General features: G+C 35.5%; 2 protein-coding genes across 2 annotated transcripts; both read left to right on the top strand.

Moving 5' to 3' along the window:
• Window positions 1-202: 202 nt before the first annotated feature.
• Window positions 203-1446, top strand: LOC144546838 (trans-resveratrol di-O-methyltransferase-like). The gene is made up of 2 exons (XM_078295408.1): window positions 203-1020; window positions 1134-1446. Exons 1-2 carry the CDS (start codon window positions 268-270, stop codon window positions 1428-1430), a joined length of 1050 nt encoding a protein of 349 aa, XP_078151534.1. The 5' UTR covers window positions 203-267; the 3' UTR covers window positions 1431-1446.
• A 21322-nt stretch (window positions 1447-22768) lies between these two features.
• LOC144547085 (trans-resveratrol di-O-methyltransferase-like) lies at window positions 22769-24153 on the top strand. Its single transcript, XM_078295690.1, has 2 exons — window positions 22769-23626; window positions 23741-24153. Exons 1-2 carry the CDS (start codon window positions 22874-22876, stop codon window positions 24035-24037), a joined length of 1050 nt encoding a protein of 349 aa, XP_078151816.1. The 5' UTR covers window positions 22769-22873; the 3' UTR covers window positions 24038-24153.
• The last annotated feature ends 210 nt before the right edge of the window (window positions 24154-24363 follow it).

The following is a 24363-nucleotide window of genomic DNA, read 5'->3' as shown; positions in this document are numbered from 1 at the left end:
AAAATTAGAATTGATAAAACAAATCCCCCAATATTCTACTTTATTTGCACTTTACTTTCTCTCATTTTATGAAATTAATTGACAAAGTTTAAACTAAGTATCTACCATACTCTTTGTAGTTCGACACCCTAAATTCTACATTGATCAGTTATGTGCTTGCAACAAACCTTTCCATCATAATTAAGCACTAAGCAGAAACCAAAAAGCAATAACATCCATATATCCAACCCTCCTAAGAGCACCCCAAAAACTGAACTAAAAGCCAACATGGAGTGTCGTGACATGCTCAATGCTCAAGCAGAGTTATGGAACCTAACCTTCAGTTTTCTCAAATCCATGACTCTAAAATGTGCAATTCAACTCGGTATTCCCACTGCAATCCACAACAATGGCCAGCCCATGACACTTCATGAGCTTCATGCAGCGCTTTCACTTCCCATAAACAACAAACCTAATTTGTGGCGCCTTCTGCGCATGCTTACTCATTTAGGTTTCCTAGTTGTTCAGGATACTAGCAACAACAAAGAGGCAGTCTATGACCTTACCCCGATCTCACGCCTTGTTATTAACAAAGCCGACTCATCGAGTTTGTTGCCTTTTCCTTTAGCTATGTTGGATTTTACTTTAGTTAAACCATCACTTTATTTGGGTGATTGGTTCAAACAAGATAAGCTTGAGAACTTTCAGATGGACCATGGTTGCACCATATGGGAACTGACAGGCCAAAGGCCTGAATTTAACACGCTGGTCAACGATGCAATGACAAGTGATAGTTCCCTTATATCTGATTATATAATCAATGACCATGGTAATGTATTCCAGGGAATATCTTCTTTAGTTGATGTAGGTGGTGGATCTGGATCTGTTGCTATTGCAATAGCTAATGCTTTTCCAAAAATAGAGTGCATTGTTTTGGACCTGCCTCAAGTAGTAGGCCACCTTCCAACCGATGGTTTAGTAAAATTTGTTTCAGGAGACATGTTTAGCAACATTCCACCTGCTAATGCTGTTTTTCTCAAGGTACAGTAAAAAAAATCCTGTTAGTATTTTTTTCTGTGTTTGTGTGTCTTAATTAATATCAATTACTAGCATACATAAATTTATCATCTTCCATCAATTACAATTTCACTTAGTGGGTCCTCCATGATTGGTGCGATGAAGATTGCATAAAGATATTACAACGATGCAAAGAGGCGATTCCTCCAAGAGATGCTGGGGGTAAGATCATCATTATAGAGATGGTTGTTGGTTCGGTTGGTAGTATGCACCGAGAATCACAGCTGTTATTTGATATTTTAATGATGACGTTAGTGAATGGAAAGGAGCGAGATGAGGAGGAGTGGTGGAACTTATTTAAAGAAGCAGGATTTACTTCTTACAAGATTGTTGCTTCCCTCGGTGTTCGATCAATCATTGAAGTTTATCCTTAAATTTCATGAATTACATCCTGTACTCCTTCGCTTTTAAGTCTATTACCGTTGTATCCCTTCTAGTAATTTCATTGTAATAAAAATGTTATTTATGGTTCATTCCTATTTAATATTGTATTATTTTAGAACATCTCCTAACACAAAATTTGATGTAACTTGATATATTTTTCTGGTCCAGTTTCACTTCTGAGAGACCAAATATAATGCATCTCCATTTGTAATCATCTTTTTTAACTCCTCTAGTTTTATCTTATAGAATTCCACTGTTACGAAAGAAAATTTGTCGTATAGGGTACAATGAGTGCACCAGTTTATTGTAAAAATTTGTCTCTTGAAGAAATGAGTATACCAGTTGCAAAATTTCAGATGAAAGAGCTTCATACAAACTTCTGAATCGTGTATAGTTTCCATGTTTACTATACAATTTATTACGCATATCCTGAAATTCTTGCCTTACTGTCATGGTTGGAAAAATCGGCCGATTCCAAGTCAACTCGGAATCGGACGGGACCGGGCCGAAATTTACCCGAGTCTCGAGCCTACGCGAGCTTCTCAAATGACTCGGTCGAGTTTCCCGATTTTCTGGCTGAGTCAAGCCGAGTTAACCGAGTTTTACTTCGAGTTGAGCCGATTCAAAGCAAAAATGACAGGTTCTACTAACCAGGACCGAGTCTCAGCCGGTGGTGCTGTCGTAGGTCGAGAAAACAATCAGCAGAAGAAAATAATTTTGTATTTTGGTGATTCAATTGAGTCAAATTTGTATTTTATGAAAGATAGGCGGAAGGATTTGGGGATTCGCCAGCAGAAAGAGGGGAGTAATTTTGATTGAGAACGAAGAACAAGAAAGGTTTAATCCTTACAAAATACTAAATAGACTAGGTTTATGTATGATGTATAGCACTGTTTTGAAATTTTAACATGGTTCATAATGGACCATGTCTAGACTAGAGGTGCTATCGGGTCGGGTCGGGTCCGGGTACTATTATATTTGGACCCGGACCCTAAAAGTGTTCGGGTCCAAATTTCGATCCATATACTTATTTGTTTCAAATCGGGTCGGGTCCGGATCCGGATACCTATCTATCCGTAGATATTTCGGGTCCAGTCTTTCGGTTCCGGGTAGATAGATACCCGTAACTTGTTTGTGGATTATCGGGTCCGGTTCGGATACGGGGCGGTTCCGGATCCAGAGCGGGTATAGGTCACAACTCCAAAGTATTCGAGAAATTATTTACATTTAAATATAATTATAATTTCTTAAACATCTCATATAATAAATCATTACAATATAAATTAAAAACTACTGCAAAATAAAAATTATACTATTAATCATGTTTATAAATAATAAAATATATCATGCTACATAGCAAAATAAAAATAATAACTCTAAATTATTAGTTGGTTGTTAGTTGTTTTGAGTACTCATGGTGTAACAAAAAATATTGAATTCAGTTTTTTGTTAATAGCTTTTGAATTCAGGAGGATGGAGGAGATATAATTTTTAGAAAGTAAAATATTAGAGATGATGATTTCCTTTTCTATAATTCAAATAAATCTATGAATTGAATGTAATAGAAGAAAAAAGGTATAAAATAAGCTGGTTATGGAAGAATAAATTTGATAATCAAGTGTCATGTGTCACATGTGTATAATATAGAACAAAAATTAAAGAGCATAATTAAAGGGCTAGTTAAGGATGTAATTAAAGGGTAGTGTAAAACAGTAGCATAAATTTGGTTAAGTTTTATCAAATTATAGCTCAGCTGAAATATATTATCTAACACAAAAGCTTGATGCAGAGTTATTAATATATATTTTATCGGGTATTTATACGGGTATCGGGTCGGGTCCGGTTATGGGTCGGATAATTAAATGATACCCATATCCTACCCATTACAGTATCGGTTCCGGTTCGGATCCGGGTCGGATATTAAATTATTAATTTTGTACCCATACCCATAATTTAATCGGTTATATTTTTTAAACCATACCCTATCCAAATTAATCGGATCCGGGTCGGTTCCGGGTCAGATCCGGTTCGGTTCCGGATCGGATCTGGGTAATCGGGTAAAAGTAGCACCTCTAGTCTAGACTCTATACACATGTTATAAAATAACGAGGGACAGGTTATTAACCAAGATTTATTAAAAAGAGATTTTTAGATTGTCTAATTAAGGGCCGGTTAATTATTAAGAATAATTATAACAATCCCCTCAACTCTGTCCCCCCATTTAACCCCGCACTCTCTCTCTCCAAATTAACTCCCTTAATTGTCTTTTATCCCCGCATTAATTCCTCTAAGAATTTCCATTTATCCCCGCATTAATTACTGCCATTTAATAACAATCCCCGCATTAATTATACTATCCTTTAATAACAATTCCCGCTAATAAATATTAATCTGTTTATTGATGTTCAAGAAAGTATTTATCATTGTTCTGACAAGTATTTATCCTTATGTCTGAGAAGTATTTATCATTGTCCTTGACATGATAATACTTTGATTTGATTAAACATTACTTATTGACAAGTTCAAGAACAAAGTTCAAGAAAATATTTATCGTTGTTCTGACAAGTATTTACGATTATATATGGGAAGTATTTATCATTGTCACAGATGTTTTACTGTAAGTTGCAATTATGTCTGAGAAGTATTTATCCATGTAACATATAGTATTTATCCATATATCATAAAGTATTTATCCTTATGTCTGAGAAGTATCTATCATTGATATTGTACTAAAAGTTGCAATTATGTCTGATAAGTATTTATTCATGTAACATATAGTATTTATCAATGTATCATAAAATATTTATCCTTATGTCTGAGAAGTATTTATCATTGGGTGAGGGGATTGTTTATTTAATGGTCCCCAGTTTTGCGGGGACAATCCAGAAAAAAAGGAAAATTTGTGCGGGGATAAATGGCAAGTATTTATGAGGGGATTGCTTATTTAATGGTCCCAGTTGTGCGGGGATGATTCAAAAAAAAAGGAAATTTTGTGCGGGGACAACTCATGGGTTGATTTATTCTTTCCTAAATAGAGATCATTGCATAGGGATTAATACTTTGCGAATTCAAGATAAATACTTTGATGCTTCAAGTTAAATACTAAGAGTTTCTGCGGAGCATTAATGACTGGGCGGTCCCCCCCCATGATATTTTTGGCAGTTTGTGCGGGGTATTTTGCGGGGATAGACCTGCGGGGATTGTTATCAGGGTCCAATTATTAAATAGCGACTTTATTTTAGTTGTTTATTATTTTTACATGAGTAAATTTAAAACATTAATTGTTTATGAAATAAAATATTTCCTATGAACCATATACAAAATAAAATAAGAAAATATAAAAGTTAAAATAAAATATTTCATTTGTGTTTTGTGAATTTATTCATTTTTTATTGTTTTTAAATTAGATAAATATTATTTTTTTAAGTAATACAGTGCAAATTTGATTGTTATATGTCCAGATTTAATTATTTTGAGTGTTGGAATGGATTACTTGACAAAGCTGGTAAAAATATGCTTCTGCCAAAAACATCCGAGTTTTCGATCAGATTCTTCCGTTTCCGACCAATTCATTCGATTCTGATTTCACGGTCAAGTATTCAATTCCGATTCCGATTCCGAGTTTCAGAACCATGCTTACCGTTATGTTATATTGTGTAGTTATAGAATTTTGTGAACTAAATGTTTTAACAATCTGAATGCATTCATGTATAGAATCAATGCTTTAGACATTAAAAATAAAAATAAAAATTGACGTCCAGTTTCAACTAGCACCAAAGCTCAAATGTCCAACAATGATTTGTACAACCTAATATATGATTAACCACTATATTTTAAATGCTACATTAAACAACATTTTGGAAATGAAAGAATATACATGATATATATCCTACCACATTAACATTAGCAAACTGATATTGCATTACAGTGAAATTGCCTCAAGAGTGCCCCATTATTTCCATATTACTAGCATACATTCAAGCCACAATACTAAGCCAAATTGATACATCATACATCATAAAGTCCTTTAAAGACAAACAAATAACACCAGATTAGCACCGGTAAATGGAGATATTTATATCTAAAGTAGAAACCAAATAGTTAACAGCATCAACTTCTTTTCCTGAGAATCATCTTTTGAAAAATGCCATAAATAATTTTTCCTCCACCTCATGTACTGCCAAATTGTCCATTTAATCAATTATCAAATTATCCATTTATCTACCATCTGCATTATAGAAAACAAAAAAAGAAATGGTGAAATAATTTCATTTGATTCCTTAAAAGTAAGATCATGTAATACATAATTTAACAACACGAAAGACATTTTAGTACTACTCAATTAGGACATTTTGAAGCTAGATTCTGATACGAAATTTTTCTTGATACGAATTTTTTTCCTGAACACTTCATAAAGCAATTTTAGAAAGGTAAACCAAATACAATTCATTTACAAAATTCTAGGGCACAAAAATCCAAATATGTGCATTTCGTTTTGCACATGTTCATTATGGCTTTTGCTTTTTTCCTTGAAATTAACATCTTACCAAAAATATTTGTCTCCGTTAGGAAAAACGGATCTTGCCCCCATCAAACAATGTAACCATTAGCAGATGGGAGCTAATAATGTACACGCACTATAAATTTCATTGTTATTTTCCAAATATAATTATTATGAGTTTTGGAGTAGGTTATTTGACAAATTTAGTACAAAACGTGTTTCTGTTAGAAAAAAAAAGAGTTTCCTATCCGATTCGGTCGATTCCGACTGATTCACCTAATTCTGATTCCATGGTCAAATAACCGATTCCAATTTTCGATTCCAATTTTCAGAACCGTGTTCTAAAGGACTGCAGGACAACACCACCTTTCGTACATAAAGTCATGAGACCAAAAGAATAGCTTATATACACATGTTATAAAATAAGGAGGAGCGGACTGGGAAATCCGCCAATACTATGGGAAATCCATCCAACATTGGAAGGCCGCCAACCCACTGGGAAATCCATCCAATAATGAGAGGCTACAATCACATATCAAATTCCAACCTCAGATCCACTATCCGGTTAAATATGCCATCATAATTCAATATGCAATACCAATATTCAAATCAACCATACAAAACGAAAACCCAGTTATAGAGAAGTCCGGTTACCTGATAGAGAGAAATTCAAAATTTCAAATCAGATTGCAACGATAGTTCATAGTCATGGAGACGGATTCAAAATTCAATTCAGATATACATTTTTTTTCTTGACCAGATGTGCAAGGAAAAGAGGAGCGGAAGATATAGTGCCACAGAGAATTCCTGTTTGATTTTTAGCAATGTCTTGCTTATTTTATTCTTTAATTGATATATAGAGAGGATATGGGCGGTTTTGAGACAAAATGGAAACAAATCAATTATTGCTTTGTATACGATGGGATATTTAATTGGCTTTGTATTTAAAGACTTGGCGGTTTTCAGAAAATAAACTAAAGGGATTCGGTAGTTAAGAAAATAAACTAAAGGGATTTGGTAGTTAAATAAAAGACGGAAGGTCAGGTTTTACCATTCATGTAGATCTCACGAATGGCCGCATGGTAAGGGATGCAATTTTAATTTAACTATGCTTACCGTTATGTTATATATATTGTGTAGTTATAGAATTTTGTGAACTAAATGCTTTAACAATCTGAATGCAAATTGATTCATGTTTGGAATCAATGCTTTAGACATTAAAAATAAAAATAAAAATAGACGTCCAGTTTCAACTAGCACCAAAGCTCAAATGTCCAACAATGATTTTTACAACCTCATACAAGCTATATGATTAACCATTATATTTTAATTGCTACATTAAACAACATTTAGGAAATGAAAAAATATACATGATATATATCCTACCACATTAACATTAGCAAACTGATATTGCACTACAGTGAAATTGCCTCAAGAGTGCCCCATTATTACCATATTACTAGCATACATTCAAGCCACAACACTAAGCCAAATTGATACATCATACATCATAAAGTCCTTTTAAAGACAAACAAATAACACCAGATTAGCACCGGTAAATGGGGATATTTATATCTAAAGTAGAAACCAAATAGTTAACAGCATCAACTTCTTTTCCTGAGAATCATCATCTTTTGAAAAATGTCATAAATCATTTTTCCTCCACCTCATGTACTGTCAAATTGTCCATTTAATCAATTATCAAATTATCTACCATCTGCATTATAGAAAAAAAGGAAAAGAAATGGTGAAATATATAATTTCATTTGATTACTTAAAAGTAAGAGCATGTAATACATAATTTAACAACACGAAAGACATTTTAGTTCTATTAAATTATAACATTTTCAAGCTAGATTCTGATACGAATTATATCTCGAACACTTCACAAAGCAATTTTAGAAAGATAAACCAAATACAATTCATCTACAAAATTCTAGGGCACAATTAACATCCAAATATGTGCATTGCGTTTTGCACATGTTTATTATCGCTTTTGTTTTTTTCCTTGAATTTAACATCTTACTAAAAATATTTGTCTCCGTTAGGAAAAACGGATCTTTCCCCCATCATAGACAGTGTGACCATTGTTTTATTGAGAATATTGTTGTTCATGTACTATTATAATTAGTAGATGGGAGTTGATAATAGTACTCGCACTATAAATTTGATTGTTACCTTTCAAATATAATTATTATGAGTTTTAGAGTAGGTTATTTGACAAATTTAGTACAAAACGTGTTTCTGTTAAAAAAAATAGAGTTTCCGATCCGATTCGGCCGATTCCGACTGATTCACCCGATTCTGATTCCATGATCAAATAACCGATTCCGATTCTAATTCCAATTTTCATAATCGTGTTCTAAAGGATTGCAGGACAACACCACCTTTCGTACATATGTTATAAAATATGGAGGAGCGGACTGGGACAGGTTATTAACCTGAATTTATTAAAAAGAGATGTTTAGATTGTCTTATTAAGGGCCGGTTAATTATTAAATGGAAACTTTATTTTAGTTATTTATTGCAATTAAATTTATGAATTTAAAGTTTTAAACAAACCAAATCAACATTTTCCCACTTCTAGTACCTAATTAATTTAAGTAGAGTCCAGTTTATATTTGAACCGTCCTGTGGATCGATACCTCATTTTACTATACGATAGGATTGTGCACTTGCAGTCTTAATCGGAAGTTAACTCAAGGTTTAAAAGGTATTGCTTGCTGTGTTGAAACTTTGTGATACACTTTTGTGCGAACAGATGTTTTGAAAAATTGAAAAGATGAAAAGTTGAACTGTATCAAGAAAGCATTTTGAAATTGAATTGTGCCTTTTAAAATAGGGAAATGGAGATTTTTTAAATAAAAGAAAGATTGAGATATCTATTGGTATGAAAGAATATCATTAGATGTGTGTGTTCATTGTATATGCAAATGAATAAAATAAATGAATGGTGAAAAGATGGAAAACATAAGAGTACTAGCAATAAGTCCCAAATAAAAAATATATAAAAAAAAAGAGAAAGAAGAAAGAGAAAAAGTAGTGGAAAATCAAAACTTTGCATATATCAATACACAAAGTCCGCGATTTTCTAGCCTAAGCTTGTTCCAAGCTTGGGGGGCAAAACGAGTAATCACCAAAAATGAGGGCATTGATTTAGTGAAAGAATGAAATATTGATCAATTCGAGTAATTAGTCTTTACAACTATTGAAGCATCTTAAAATATGAAGTTTGATTAGTCAATTTGTGGGGTGAATCAAAATTTATAAAGGAAAGTCCAAGTTGTTAACCAAAAGGATTCTCGAGATTTTTAACTATAGAAAACTCACGTAAATTCTTCACATTTAGGAACTTAATTTGCATTTAGGTGAGTCCAAAGACCAGCCCGATACTTAAGTTGGAATTTTTGCTTGAGAACAAGCAAGATTTTAGCTTGGAGAAATTTGATATCTCGCAAACTTATTTATATCCCGATCTGTATTTTGTACCAAAACCTGTGTTTACAACTATTAAATCGGTCGTATTTCATTGAAATATCTATAGAATATGGTACTACTGCAAGTTTGTTCTTATTTTGCAGGAATCAGGCGAAATCGAGGAAAAATATGGATTTTGAAAGTTTTTACACGGTCCGTGTAGCATCTTGTGCGTACCGTATCAACCTCGCCTTGACCATAGACACGACCGCTGACTCGACCAAAGAAGGAACATAGGCACACGGCCCGTACATGATTTTATATGGGTCGTGTCAGGCATTTCCAAAAACAAATTCAGAATCTGGAAACAAGGCCTATTGATGGAAGGTCAGTCAGAAAAGCTTATAAGTGATATTTCTTGCACCAGATAGGTCATTCTGGACAAGAGGAGCATTTTCTAGGGTTTGGACTTGGCGGCTAAGCTTGAAAACAGAGTTGAGAAGCGAAAGACGCAAGTTTTCGACTAATCTTCTTAGTACTTCGGGTTTTGTCATGGCTATTTCTTTTATCATTTCTTTTACTTGTTTTACAACTATGCTTGAGCAGAATTATTGTCACACAATAATTTTAGTGGCCTTTGGATAGAATCCACAACACACAGCCTTGTGACAAAGTTCTTGAGCCATACACCGTGGTTTGAGGCTTCATAACATGCGACAAATTTGGCTACCATTGTAGAAGATGCTATGATAGTCTATTTAGCACTCTTCCATGAGACGGCACTGCCTGCCATCATAAAGATGTATCCTGATGTTGATTTCATGCCATCTACACAACCACCGAAATCAGAATCGGTATATCCAATGACCTCGAGCTATTCCAATTTCCTATACGTGAGCATGTAATCCTTTGTTCTTTTAAGGTATCTTAGCACTCACTTGGCTGACTTCCAGTGCTTCATTCCTGGGTTACTTAAATATCTTCCTAGCATTCCGGTGATAAAGGCAATATCCGGACGTGTGCACACCTGTGCATACATGATGCTGCTAACAACGGAGGTATAGGGGATATCTTTCATAATATTCTTATCTAAGTCAGTCTGAGGACACTGTTTAAGGCTAAACTTATCACCTCTCGCTACAGGGGTATCTCCCGGTTTACTATTTTGCATGCCATATCTGTTTAAAACCTTATCGATATAGTTCCTTTGGGACAAACCTAGAATACCTCAGGATCTATCCCTAAGTATTTCAATCCCTAGAAAAAATAAAGCATCACCAATATCTTTCATTTCAAAGTTCTTAAATAAAAAATTCTTTGTTTGATGCAACATATCATTATCATTACTAGCAAGCAATATGTCATCGACGTATAAAACTAGAAAAATAAACACACTTCCACAGAACTTAAGATATATACATTCATCAACTAAGTTAGACTGAAACCCAAATAAGCTAACAACTTTATGAAACTTGTAATACCATTGTCGAGATGCCTGTTTAAGCCCATAGATGGATTTCTTAAGTCTGCAAATCATAGAATCTGATTCACCTGATACAAAGTTTTCTGGTTGCTTCATGTAAATTGTTTCATCAATGTCACCATTGAGAAACGCTGTCCTTACATTCATTTGATGGAGCTCTAAATCAAAATGTGCTACCAGTGCCAATATAATCCTTAAAGAGTCATTTGATGAAACTGGAGAAAATGTCTCTTTATAATCAATGCCTTCTTTCAGTGTGAAACCTTTTGCAACAAGACATGCCATGTATTTTTCAATATTGCCTTTAGAATCCCGCTTAGTCTTAAATATCCATTTTCAACCAATGGATTTCTTATCCTTAGGCAATGGAACAATATCCCAAACATCATTGTCATACATGGATTTCATCTCTTCATTCATGGTATCTTCCACTTTTGAGAGTTAGAGCTTTCTATAGCTTGTTTGATATTTACAGGATCATTTTCAATCATGCCAATGTAAAACTCATGTTCTTGAAGATAAACAAAATCTTTCGATATTGTAGATCTTTTCTCTCTAGTAGATCTCCTAATTGGTGCAGGTTCTATATTTCGTTGAAGATTTTCTACAACTTGATCATTAACAGGAGAAGGAACATCATTGCCAACTTCTAAATCTCTCACAGGCTCATAGCCAACAACATCACTCATGACAATGTCAGGATTTGAGTCAGATTCAGGTCTATTTGTGTTCTCTACATCATGCTAAGCCTCTGTTTGAGATGGAGTTTGCCTATTGACATTAGATGTATTTTCAATATTTGACGGAATCGAAATTTGGACAAAATCAAGACTTTGGTCCTTAATCTCATCCTTATTCGTCTCTTTTTCTTAGAAAATATTATCTTTTATCATATCTCCCCCTACAAACTCATTATCCTTAAAGAATTTCGCACTTCCTGACTCGAAAATTATATGTTGTTTTGAATTCTAAAACTTATAACCCCTAGAGCGTTCAGAATACCCAATAAATTAACAAGTAACAGTTATTTCATCCAGTTTCTTTTCTTGTGACTTGTAAGGCCTAGCTTCAACTGGACATCCCCAATCTCTAAAATGATTAAGGCTAGGCTTGCAACTTACCCAAATCTCATAAGAGGTCTTATTAGTCACTTTAGTAGGTACTCTATTAAGTATATATGTTGCAGTCTTTAAGGCTTCTCCCCACAAATTCTCAGGTAGAGTTGTACGAGTAATCATACTTCTCACCATGTCTTTAAGGGTGCGATTGCGCCTCTCAGCAACACCATTCATTGCAGATGAACCTGGCAATGTATACTGAGGCACAATTCTGTATTCCTCTAAGTATTTTGCAAAGGGACCTTGACGTTGTTCTCCTGATCCATCATATCAGCCATAGTATTCACCACCACGATCAGATCTGACAGCTTTTATGCGTTTGTTAAGTTGTAACTCAACTTTCGCTTTAAAACTTTGAAACACGTCTAAAGCTTCAGCCTTTTCCTTTATCAAGTAAATATAGCCATACCTAGAATAATCGTCTATGAATGTGATAAAATACCGATGACCATTTCTTGTAGCCTTTGGAAAAGGACCACATATATCGGTATGAATCAATTCTAAAACGTCATTACACCTTTTGGCATTATATTTACGTTTATTAGTTTGTTTTCCCTTTATACAATTTACGCAGTCACTTAAGTTTGTAAAATCCAAAGGTTGGAGAATATCATTAGACATAAGACGTTCAACTCTTTTCATAGAAATATGTGCTAATCGCTTGTGCCATAATGTTGCTGATTTCTCGCAAGTTAATTTACGTTTTCTAGTTTCTATATGCAAAACCTCTTAATGTGAAGTATCTATATCTAGAACATAAAGATTATCATAAGAAGACAAGACACCAAAAGTAACTTGTTTTGAACTTTGATATAAACTAAAATTTCCATTACCAAATGAACATACAAAACATTTCTTGTCCAAATAGGAAATAGAAATTAAGTTTCGTCTGAAGGATGGAACCACTAATGCATCAAAATACAAATAAAATCATGTCCTGCATAATAATCTAAAATACCATATTCCTTCTACTTTGACTCTGTTGTTGTTTCCCACGTAAATGTAGCACTCAGCCTCACTTGGCTTGCGGCAACTTGGGCATCCTTCCATCGATATACTGATGTTAGATGTTGCACCTGAGTCTAACCACCAGGTATATCTAGATACAGAACTTAAATTAACTTCAGAACAAACTAAACCAAGAGACATACCTTCTTTCTTTGCCTTCCATGCATGATAGTTGGTGCAAAATTTCTTTGTATGCCCAGGTGCTTTACAGAAGAAGCATCTCCTTTGTTCTGAATCATCAGAAGTATCTTTTTTTCTCTTCTTCTCATCTTTGTCTGCAGCTGCATTGGTGGGTTCCTTTTCCTTGGCAGTAAACTTGCGCTTCTTGCCTTTACCCTTGGGATTAGATGTTACTACATGAACACTTTCTCCCTTAGTCATTCTTTGTCTCTCTTCCTCTTGCACCAATTGAGTCTCAAACTCAGATAGTGTCCACGTCTCCCTTTGACAATTATCAAGGCACGTTGCAGTCTTGTCATCTCAATAACATGCTCTCTAATCCCTTCTTTTCCCTTGTATTTTATTGTTGCCAACTTCACAAAGAGTGTACTAACTTCAGTCTTTTTACTCTTTGTGAATTTTAAGGTATTTAATAGTGTCGGTTTTTGTATCAAGTATTATGCCTCGAAAAGTCTCATGGATTGTTTGCTTCATCACCATTATGCACATGCGATCTGAATGCTCCCATTTTGCAATATCAGCCTTCTCTTGGGGAGTTTTCTCACCCTCTTTATTAGGATTGGGGCGATCAAATCTCAGTGATGTGTCCAATTGCATGATCCCTAAGACTAATTTCAGCTTTTCCTCCCATTGTTTGAAATTGTTCCCCATGAGGGGCTTAATTTGACTTAGATTTGACATTATGTTTAGATCTGAAAATTCAAGAACAAAGAAATAATTTAGATACGATGCGTCACAATTTGATCCTTAATCATAATTCTAAAATCTATCTAAAGGCTTGTGTAAAACTATTTGCTCCATTAAATCTTTAGCCAAAACATCATTCAGTAATGAAACACCTTTGGGTGCAATCATTACCTTCAAGCACTCTGGTGTAGTGAATAAAGTACAAACATGTAACTTTTTTGTCAATCAACCTTTGGGTCAAATTAACATATCCATGAACTAACGACCAGGCCAGTCAACGAGGGGAGGAGGATCACAGACGGATCACTTATACTGCAAGCCCCCGATGCTTTTCTAGACATCATTAGTCCATGTGTGTTGCAACTTATTAAAATACACTACCCTTATGCACTAAATAATTTCAGCAAGCACTAACCCTCCTTTGGGAAAGCTAACACTCAAATCCATTTCTAGCATGTCATTTTAAACTTGTCATGTGCCACCCTGCACTTGTTTTGCACATAGAGGTTCATTTGCAAACAATCAGTGCTCAACTTGTATAAAATTAATGACACATGTAAATCCTAATTGCCTTTAAATAGATCCTAAAACTATGCCTAAAGCCTATTCTAGGACGTATCCTAAAATGACTACTCGTCCTAATTAGAGTATAGTAACTAATGGGAGCTTTAATTAGAATAAACTAATTTTCATATGTTAACTATATTCATCAAAAATAAATACTAGGCTTTAGAAACACTTTAATTAGTATTCTCCAAAATATATATTTTTTAGAAATACTTTATGCTTTTATTTAGATATAATGAAATAATGTTATTCAGAAATATCCAAATAACTTTACGCTTCTATTTAGATAAAACTAAAACTTTGTGCTTATATTTGGAAATAACCAAATAATCTTGTTTATAAATAATTAAATAATCTTATCCTCAAATTAGCTATAAACATGACCAAATTCTTTTTTTTATTTTATCCTACCCTTAATTAGTTAAATACTAATTATAGATAATGGCTAAATTCTATAACTAATTAGGCTAATAATTGCATACTTTACTTAATAATTACTTACAATTGTTCCTAAGGTCTGTAACCGGTATAATGATCTAGAGGCTAATCAATTTCAGACCCGGAAAACTGAAAAGAAAAAAAACGAACTTAATTGCCCCTAATTCGAATTTTAAAACCCTAAATTGTTGCATAACTTAAAACCTTTTGAACGCAAATTAGGGCACGTTCATATTATTCCAAGAAATCAATAAATTATGCAAATCAAAATCTCAAACAAAACCTCTCGAAGATTGCACAAAGCGCAAAGAATGGCACAATTTGAAATTTCAAAAAAAAAATGCATAAAAAATTAATTAAAGCAAATTTTATCAAACTAATTGCAACAATTAAATTTGACACAAAATATAAAGCAATTAAAACTTAATAAAGATGGCTTAAGGGTATCATCTAGATCATTAAAACCTTAATTCCTACATAACTTGGCTCTGATACCACGTGTTGGATTTATTTTGTAGGTTTTCCTAATTACTTGAAACCCTAACCAAGATCTACTCCTATGTAAGAAATTAAACTTAATGCACAGCGGAACTTACTTTCCATCTTCGAAAGCCTCTGTATGCTATCAATCAGATAGCTTCCAATGCTTTAGGTTGATAAGCTCCTGGTCTTGACGTGAGTTGTTGGCTCTCGAGTCCTTCCAAGAACTTGCAATCCTCTCTTTCTTTTCTCTAGCTATCCAAAAAATATGACAAAGTATCTTGTCTTCAATGGAGCAGACAATTGTGATGATCATTGCAAGCCTTGGAGACTCAGCCTTTAAATACAAGTGCTAGGTCCTCAATTTAGCATAACCATAGCCTAAAATTGGCGTAACATGCCAAAATAACCATATATAGCTAAAAAGAACATGCCAAAATAACTATAGCCAAAAATAATTCCAGGTTAGTGCTAAAATTAGTTTACACTAATTTTAGGTAAGTGCTGAAATTATCATATGTATATTAGTTAGACTAACTATAATCGGTCCATTCACAATTATAATTAATCAAATTTATTTCTATACATTTTTGGTTCCAAACCCTAATTGGAATACGTATAATGTCATTCCTTAATTAATCACTTATTTTGACATTAATATTCATGACAGTATTAGACATATAATGATAATGCACGCATGTCCAATTTAATTTATTGCATTTAGACGTATCTAAATCCAACACTTGTTGCTCACGTATGGCAACTCAAACCGGTGGGTTCTGGACGAAGTGGGGTCGTAAAAGGAAAGGTGGAAATTATTAATGCCACTTGGACGGAAAGTAGCACGAGGGAAGAGGAAAAGCCAGGGGGTTTGGCGAGGAAGATGACAAGGAATGGGAATTAAGGCTCTTCACCACGCCTCTAAATCCAACACTTGTTGCTCACGTATGGCAACTCAAACCGATGGGTTCTGGACTAAGAGGGGTTGTAAAAGGAAAGGTGGAAATTATTGATGCCACTTGGACGGAAAGTAGCACGAGGGAAGAGGAGAAGCCAGGGGGTTTGGCGAGGAAGATGACAAGAAATGAGAATTAAGGCTCTTCGCCACGCCTTGCAAACTGCCCGAAGATGAACATATTGAACGTTGTGGTGGAAGCATTCTCAGATATGAAAATTAACAACTCTGCTGGGAGATAAGCCCAATTCAATCCCATCTGGGCCACCTACACAGACCAAATCTACAATGAGTTGAGGAGATGGAAAGGAAACAATACTTGTTTACAAGTAAAAAAGAAAAATATCCTTCACAAGCACCTAAGCATTATTTCCCTTTCTCCAAAACAGAAGAACTCTACAAATGATCTAAACCCTAACTAATACTGTGTTAAATCTTATTCACAACCACGAAAAAAGAGTTCTTAGCCGTCATATTTGCTATCAACAAGTTTTAATCCTACTTAGTGGGATCTAAGGTGGTTGTGTACACCGATCATGCGGTAATCCGATATCTTCTCAACAAAAAGAAAGCCAAACCACGCCTAATTCGGTGGATCCTCCTACTCCAAAAATTCGACCTAGAAATCAAGGACAAAAAGGGAATCAAAAATTCAGTGGCGGATCACCTCTCATGCATTACCAATGAACCGAAAGAGAATGACATGCCCATTAATGATTCCTTTGTCGACGAGCAACTCTATGCAGTCAACAACTAAGAGGTGCTATGGTATGCGGATTTCGTGAACTACCTAGCATGCGGAATCATACGCCCGGATCTAACCTTTCAACAACGGAAGAAATTCCTTTCCGATGTAAAACAATATTTTTGGGATGAACCGTTGTTGTTTAGATTGAGGGTAGATAGGATTCATAGGAGATGTGTACCTCAAGAGGAAGCCAAGCAAATTCTCCATTGTTACCACTTATCCGCCTATGGAGGACATGCTTCAACCGACAAAACCGCCGTAAAAGTTCTTCAAGCTGGGTTCTATTGGACCACGCTCTTTCAAGACGCAAGGAATTATGTGCTTACGTGAAATAAATGTCAAAGAACCAGAAATATATCACGAAGACATGAGATGCCCCTCAACGGAATCTTAGAAGTAGAGCTATTGGATGTTTGGAGGATTGAGTTCATGGGTCCCTTTCCGAGTTCTTGCAACAATTACATCCTTGTGGTGGTAGATTACGTATCGAAATGGGTTGAAGCCGTGGCCAGCCCAATCGCCGACTCCGCCGTGGTAAGAAAGCTTTTTAAGAAAATTATATTTCCTAGGTTTGGAGTATCCCGGGTAGTGATTAGCGATGGTGGCTCTCATTTTATCAACCGCAAATTTGACAATCTTCTACTCAAATACGGGGTAAAGCACAAGGTGACCACACCCTACCATCCTCAAAGAGCATCCTACAAAAAGTGGTGAACACATTAAGAAAAGATTGGTCTCTCAAACTAGATGAAGCTCTTTGGGTATACTAGACCGCTTTCAAAACACCCATAAGTATGACTTTTTTCAAACTTGTATATGGAAAGCCGTGTCATTTGCCGGTTGAACTCGAGCACAGAGCCTATTGGGCAATTAGGGCCCTAAATTTTGACATGAGGGCTGCCAGTGAGAAGAGAATCCTCAACCTTCACGAGTTGGAAGAGTTGCACCTCAATGCATATGAAAATGCCAAGCTTTAGAAGGAGAAGACGAAGAAGTGGCATGATAAACGCATATTGAGACGAGATTTTAAGGAAGGACACATGGTTCTATTGTACAACTCAAGACTCTGACTCTTTCTGGAAAAATTAAGATCAAAATGGAATGGCCTGTACAAGGTAAATAGGGTGTTCAACCACGAAGCAATTGAGATTTGGAGCAAATGAACCGGGTCATTTAAGGTGAATGGACAACGCCTCAAACATTTAAATTATGTGACTCCGGTAGGCAAAAAGGAGAGCACTCTCCTTGAAGACCCATACACTCATTAATGAGAACGAATCATGTCGAGCTCACAACGTAAAATGGAGCGCTTCTTGGGAGGCAACCCAAGCTTTTTATTGTTTTTCTTTCCTTTTTGCACTTTAATTTTTTACTTAGTTCAAATTTAATTCTTTCAAATTTTCCATTACACTGACCTTGCGAGACTTTCAGGGCGAAAAATAGACAGAATAGCCTAAGTGCGTTCGCACTGACCCAGACAAAAGGTTTGGGCAGCCTGGAAATTGCACTCATTTGCCTAGTGCATCTGCACTATCCCCAGTGCGTCCGCACCCGAGGTTAGTTTTAAAATTTTCATAATTTTTTGGAAATTTCAGAAATTTGAAATTTTTGGACTCAATGCGTCCACACTCGAGCCCATATCTCTTCTCTTGAAAGCCGACCCTTCCATTTTTCTTCCCGCCTTTTTCATTTTCAAACCTCCAAAACCCGGTTCTCTCTTCCCAAAATCGAAAACCCTTCTTCTCCCCTCATTTCTCCCTCTCATCTCCCTTCTCTACCCACTTTCTTCTTCTCCTCCTCTTTTCTCCCCAAAACTGAAGTTCAACCCTTCTCTCAAGCCGTTCAAGCACCGTTTTGCCAAATCTCATATTTCTTCGGATTTTCTTGAAATTTTTGCGATCTACGATGAGGTTTGATCTCTCCTTACTCTTAGTTTTATTATTTACTAGTTAGATCTGTGAAATGGTACCAAAATTGGTGAAAATGGTTAAAATAGACTTTGAGTGCGTCTGCATTATGCTAGACCACCTACACTGAGAGCCAGTGCGTCCGCATTAGGCTCAGGAAAAGTCAGAATTGCACCAGAATGGAACCAAATGTACCCACTGCGTCCGCACTCCGTCAGATTTCACCAAAAATTTCGAAAATCTTAATTCTTTCCATTTCTTAATTGTAGTGAAAATGTTGAGAAAATCCAAGAGGTCAAGGGCTGAGAAGAGCAAAGCTCAAAGTAGTAACTAAGCACCTCAGTATCGACCAGCCAAGCCACTGAACAATGACCAAGAGATAAGGAAGAACCTTCTCACGTTCAACATAATCCTCGAACCGTCCAGATGGATCTGTCAAAGCACCCTCAATGAGTTGGGACTCACAGCCACGGTGCTGATGCTTACCGAGAATCTTGGGCTGTGGGGGTTCCTATGCGATGAGGTCAAAACCTACCAAAACCTCACCATCAAATTCCTCTCCCCCTATGAATTTGACCGGGCCTCGCATTTCATGAGCTTTAACCTTGGGGGATTTCATCATGAACTGCACACCACCGAACTTATGAATGATCTCGGGTTGCCAACTGAGAATGTCAAGTTGATGCGCACTGTCCTCTATTTCTTCAATGACATGCCAGAGCATCAATTCCGCATCCTCACCTGCTGTGATGGCTACCTCGATCGTCAACAGGTCAAGAATGTCCCCCACCCGGCAATCCATTATCTCTAAAGGGTACTTTCTCACACTCTCTTTGCCCGAGGGGAGACCGCATCGGTCTTCAACTTCGGATATATGGTTTATGTGTGCTGCATGCTCCGAAGAATAATAATGAGATGGGCTACATGCCGAATCTCTGGTACAACTTGGCCAAGCATATGGAAAATGTGGCACATAACAGGCAGACGTGCGGTAGAGTTCGCATTGGGGACATCATCACAAAAATTGTCTGACACTTGCAAATTCCATTCGGGGATGATGAGGTGGAAGGTTACACCTTGGTGGATACCGTTGGGTTGGAAAGAGTAAGGCTCATCAGGTGGGTTGAAATTGAAGAGGCTTGGATCAACTTGGGACCGAACAACCTCCGGCACTAGTTACCTCTTCAAAACCACCTCATCCCTATGGACTTCAAAACGGTTGGGTATGGATTAGCTACCTATAACTAACCGGTTTTGTCCTAAGGATAAAGAAATTATAGTGTCATAAAATAAAAGCAACAAAAGAATTTTTTTTTTGCAAATATTAACATATGAAGTCCGTGACTTTCTAACATAAGCTTAATTCAAGATTGGGGGGGTTTTTAAAAGAATTTCTACAAATAATAATGCATTTTTTGTAACAAATTTAGATATTCAAAGTTTACAAATTCTAAACCTTTAAGGAAATGAAAGTTAGAGTAATCAAATTATGGGGTGAAGCATGATTAACTAAGGGTTGCACTTTAGATTTGTAGAAAATTTACATTGAGATTTTTAAATTTTGGCAAGATAATACAAATTTTTCAAAAATTTGAGAAATGTATAGTTGATATGGGGTTAAATTAGAGATCGAATTGTAATGTTGCTTGAGGACAAGCAAGGTTCAAGCTTCGAGGAATTTGATAAGCATAAATTATATACACATTCGATCTAGATTTTATCATAAACCAAAACCAAATATCATGTATTTTGAATAAAAAATGATTAGAATACACCTAGAATCAAATTACTGTGTTTTCTTGGCTTTTGATTGCAGGAAACGATGAAAAATGAAGAAAAAGGCTACATGTGCAAACGCACTCAGCACTTAGCCTAATTTCCAGCACCTCAGCACTTCAGAAGAAAAAGTCTGAGCGTAATGCGTCCGCACTCACAGCTAGTGCGGGTCAACCCATCCACACTCAGTACTCACAGCTAGTGCGGACGCACTCAGAGAAATATGTAGAATTTTCAGGAAGTTAAATAAAGAAAGTTGGAGCCAGTGCGACCCAGCCATCCGCACTCACCACCGCACTAGACCTGCAGATAGCCAAAATTACATGTTTTGACAGTTTTTTCTATTTCTGGCTCACCAAGGATGCGTTTTAAACAGCTAAATTTAGACATGACAGTCTGGGAAACAATCCAAAGATAGCACTCACTAACCCCACTTTCTAGCCTCTAAATTGGACATGGTATTTGGCTATAAAAGAGGGGGTTTATTACCATTCAAGGCATCATTCTCATCTCTCTCATCACCCCTTGGTGTATGTCCATTTCTATAAAATACAGCGATAAATCTGCAGCAATTCTCGGAGTTCCAGAGGCTTTTCTAGGAAGGAGAAGAAGAAGATCTATCCAAGATTTCAGCAAGATTGAGGTTTCTAATTTGATAAAGGGTGTAATCATTTCTTTATTCTATTTCTTCTTACTTTTGCCAATTTTTGTAATGGATCTCTCAAAGAGAGAGTAGATCTCTCTCTAGGGATCTAGGTCAATGCATGAACTTGTTTAATTCTATTTATTCGGTTATTTGTTTTTATTATGATTGTTTTATTATTGTGTTAACTACATAGTTGGTATTTGAAATCCATGTAGTCCCGTGTTGGATTCGAAAGAACCAATATTGCTAGGATGAGAGGAGAATACCAAATTATGAATGCAAATACCTTAGGTTTGGATTAGGATCTAACCAATTTGTAATCTAAGCCGGAAGTATAGAAATTAAGGTTAGGGACTTGGTGAAGGACCTAACCGTGAAGTCAAACCCTAATTAGGACATCTCAAATTGAATTGGATATTTGTATGATGGACTTAATCGTGAAGTACCAATATTCGAGGACATGAGAGACTAACAAGAGCTTATGGTCTAGGTAGCTAAGGTGAAGGAACTAACCGTGAAGTCCGAATTACTTAGACACGTTATTATTTCACTAAAGTAAACCTTAATGACATATTAGGTTAGAAACCTCATCAAATTATACATGAATTTAAACAAAACCGAATAGATAGAATTATCGAGGGAGTGTAGACCGAATACCCTTAGATCTACTCAACTAAAAAGCAAACCAATCTTTATTTTCTTCGTTTTATTTAATTCTTTGTTTAAAAACTCCTTTCATCGGGTATTGAACCCAAAATTAGGATTGATAGAACAAACCTCTCAATATTCTACTTTATTTGCACTTTACTTTCTTTCATTTTCTTTGTTTTATTTAATTCTTTGTTTAAAAACTCCTTTCTTAGGGTACTAAACTCAAAATTAGAATTGATAGAACAAACCCCCTAATATTCTACTTTATTTGCACTTTATTTTCTTTTATTTTATGAAACTAATTGACAAAGTTTAAGCTAAGTATCTATCATACTCTCTGTGGTTCGACACCCTAAATACTACATTGATCGGTTGTGCGCTTGCAACAAATATTTCTTTAACGTATTAAAGGTAACAAATTTAAAAGCAAAAAAAGTATAATTCAAGCACAATTTCGTATCTCTAAAATACTCATCATTACAGTTCTAGTGTATACAGCTAATATTATGCAACCAAGGATTTGAAGTTAATTATTAATTATTTTTCTGAACTTTCTATATATTTATATACTTGGGTATTAAAAAAAATTAAGTGCGTATATATACTAGTCAACAGAAGTTTTTTTTTTTTTTTCCTTTGTCTATTAAAGTAAACATGCTCAATTTCAACTGAGTGCATTATTAATTGGATATATATGCATGACTTATTTCAATATAAAATTAAGTCCAAATATTTGGTTTACAATGCAAACATTCCGCTAGCTCGCTATAAATTTCCATCATAATTAAGCACTAAGCAGAAACCAAAAAGCAATAACATCCATATATCCAACCCTCCTAAGAGCACCCCAAAAACTGAACTAAAAGCCAACATGGAGTGTCGTGACATGCTCAATGCTCAAGCAGAGTTATGGAACCTAACCTTCAGTTTTCTCAAATCCATGACTCTAAAATGTGCAATTCAACTCGGTATTCCCACTACAATCCACAACAATGGCCAGCCCATGACACTTCATGAGCTTCATGCAGCGCTTTCACTTCCCATAAACAACAAACCTAATTTGTGGCGCCTTCTGCGCATGCTTACTCATTTAGGTTTCCTAGTTGTTCAGGATACTAGCAACAACAAAGAGGCAGTCTATGACCTTACTCCGATCTCACGCCTTGTTATTAACAAAGCCGACTCATCGAGTTTGTTGCCTTTTCCTTTAGCTATGTTGGATTTTACTTTAGTTAAACCATCACTTTATTTGGGTGATTGGTTCAAACAAGATAAGCTTGACAACTGTCAGATGGGCCATGGTTGCACCATATGGGAACTGACAGGCCAAAGGCCTGAATTTAACACGCTGTTCAACGATGCAATGAAAAGTGATAGTTCCTTTATATCTGATTATATAATCAATGACCATGGTAATGTATTCCAGGGAATATCTTCTTTAGTTGATGTAGGTGGTGGATCTGGATCTGTTGCTATTGCAATAGCTAAGGCTTTTCCAAAAATAGAGTGCATTGTTTTGGACCTGCCTCAAGTAGTAGGCCACCTTCCAACCGATGGTTTAGTAAAATTTGTTTCAGGAGACATGTTTAGCAACATTCCACCTGCTAATGCTGTTTTTCTCAAGGTACAGTAAAAAAAAATCCTGTTAGTATATTTTTCTGTGTTTGTGTGTCTTAATTAATATCAATTACTAGCATACATAAATTTATCATCTTCCATCAATTACAATTTCACTTAGTGGATCCTCCATGATTGGTGCGATGAAGATTGCATAAAGATATTACAACGATGCAAAGAGGCGATTCCTCCAAGAGATGCTGGGGGTAAGGTCATCATTATAGAGATGGTTGTTGGTTCGGTTGGTAGTATGCACCGAGAATCACAGCTGTTATTTGATATTTTAATGATGACGGTAGTGAATGGAAAGGAGCGAGATGAGGAGGAGTGGTGGAACTTATTTAAAGAAGCAGGATTTACTTCTTACAAGATTGTTGCTTCCCTCGGTGTTCGATCAATCATTGAAGTTTATCCTTAAATTTCATGAATTACATCCCAGAATTATGTACTCCTTCGCTTTTAAGTCTATTACTACTGTTGTATCCCTTCTAGTAATTTCATTGTAATAAAAATGTTATTTATGGTTCATTCCTATTTAATATTGTATTATTTTAGATCATCTCCTAACACAAAATTTTATGTAACTTGATATGTTTTTCTGGTCCAGTTTCACTTCTGGGAGTCCAAATATAATGCATCTCCATTTGTAATCATCTTTTTTAACTCCTCTAGTTTTATCTTATAGAATTCCACTGTTACGAAAGAAAATTTGTCGTATAGGGTACAATGAGTGCACCAGTTTAT

Source organism: Carex rostrata, chromosome 30, assembly GCF_964058835.1.
Source record: "Carex rostrata chromosome 30, lpCarRost1.2, whole genome shotgun sequence".
Taxonomy (NCBI): Eukaryota; Viridiplantae; Streptophyta; class Magnoliopsida; order Poales; family Cyperaceae; genus Carex; species Carex rostrata.
Note: the sequence above shows the minus strand (reverse complement) of the source record. Positions and strands in the feature narration are given on the sequence as shown.

Excerpts from the sequence above, each read along its gene's own strand:
- LOC144546838 (XM_078295408.1), top strand. The coding sequence starts at position 268 with ATGGAGTGTCGTGACATGCTCAATGCTCAAGCAGAGTTATGGAACCTA. Across the intron at positions 1,021-1,133 it reads CTAATGCTGTTTTTCTCAAG|TGGGTCCTCCATGATTGGTG; the intron begins GTACAGTAAAAA and ends AATTTCACTTAG.
- LOC144547085 (XM_078295690.1), top strand. The coding sequence starts at position 22,874 with ATGGAGTGTCGTGACATGCTCAATGCTCAAGCAGAGTTATGGAACCTA. Across the intron at positions 23,627-23,740 it reads CTAATGCTGTTTTTCTCAAG|TGGATCCTCCATGATTGGTG; the intron begins GTACAGTAAAAA and ends AATTTCACTTAG.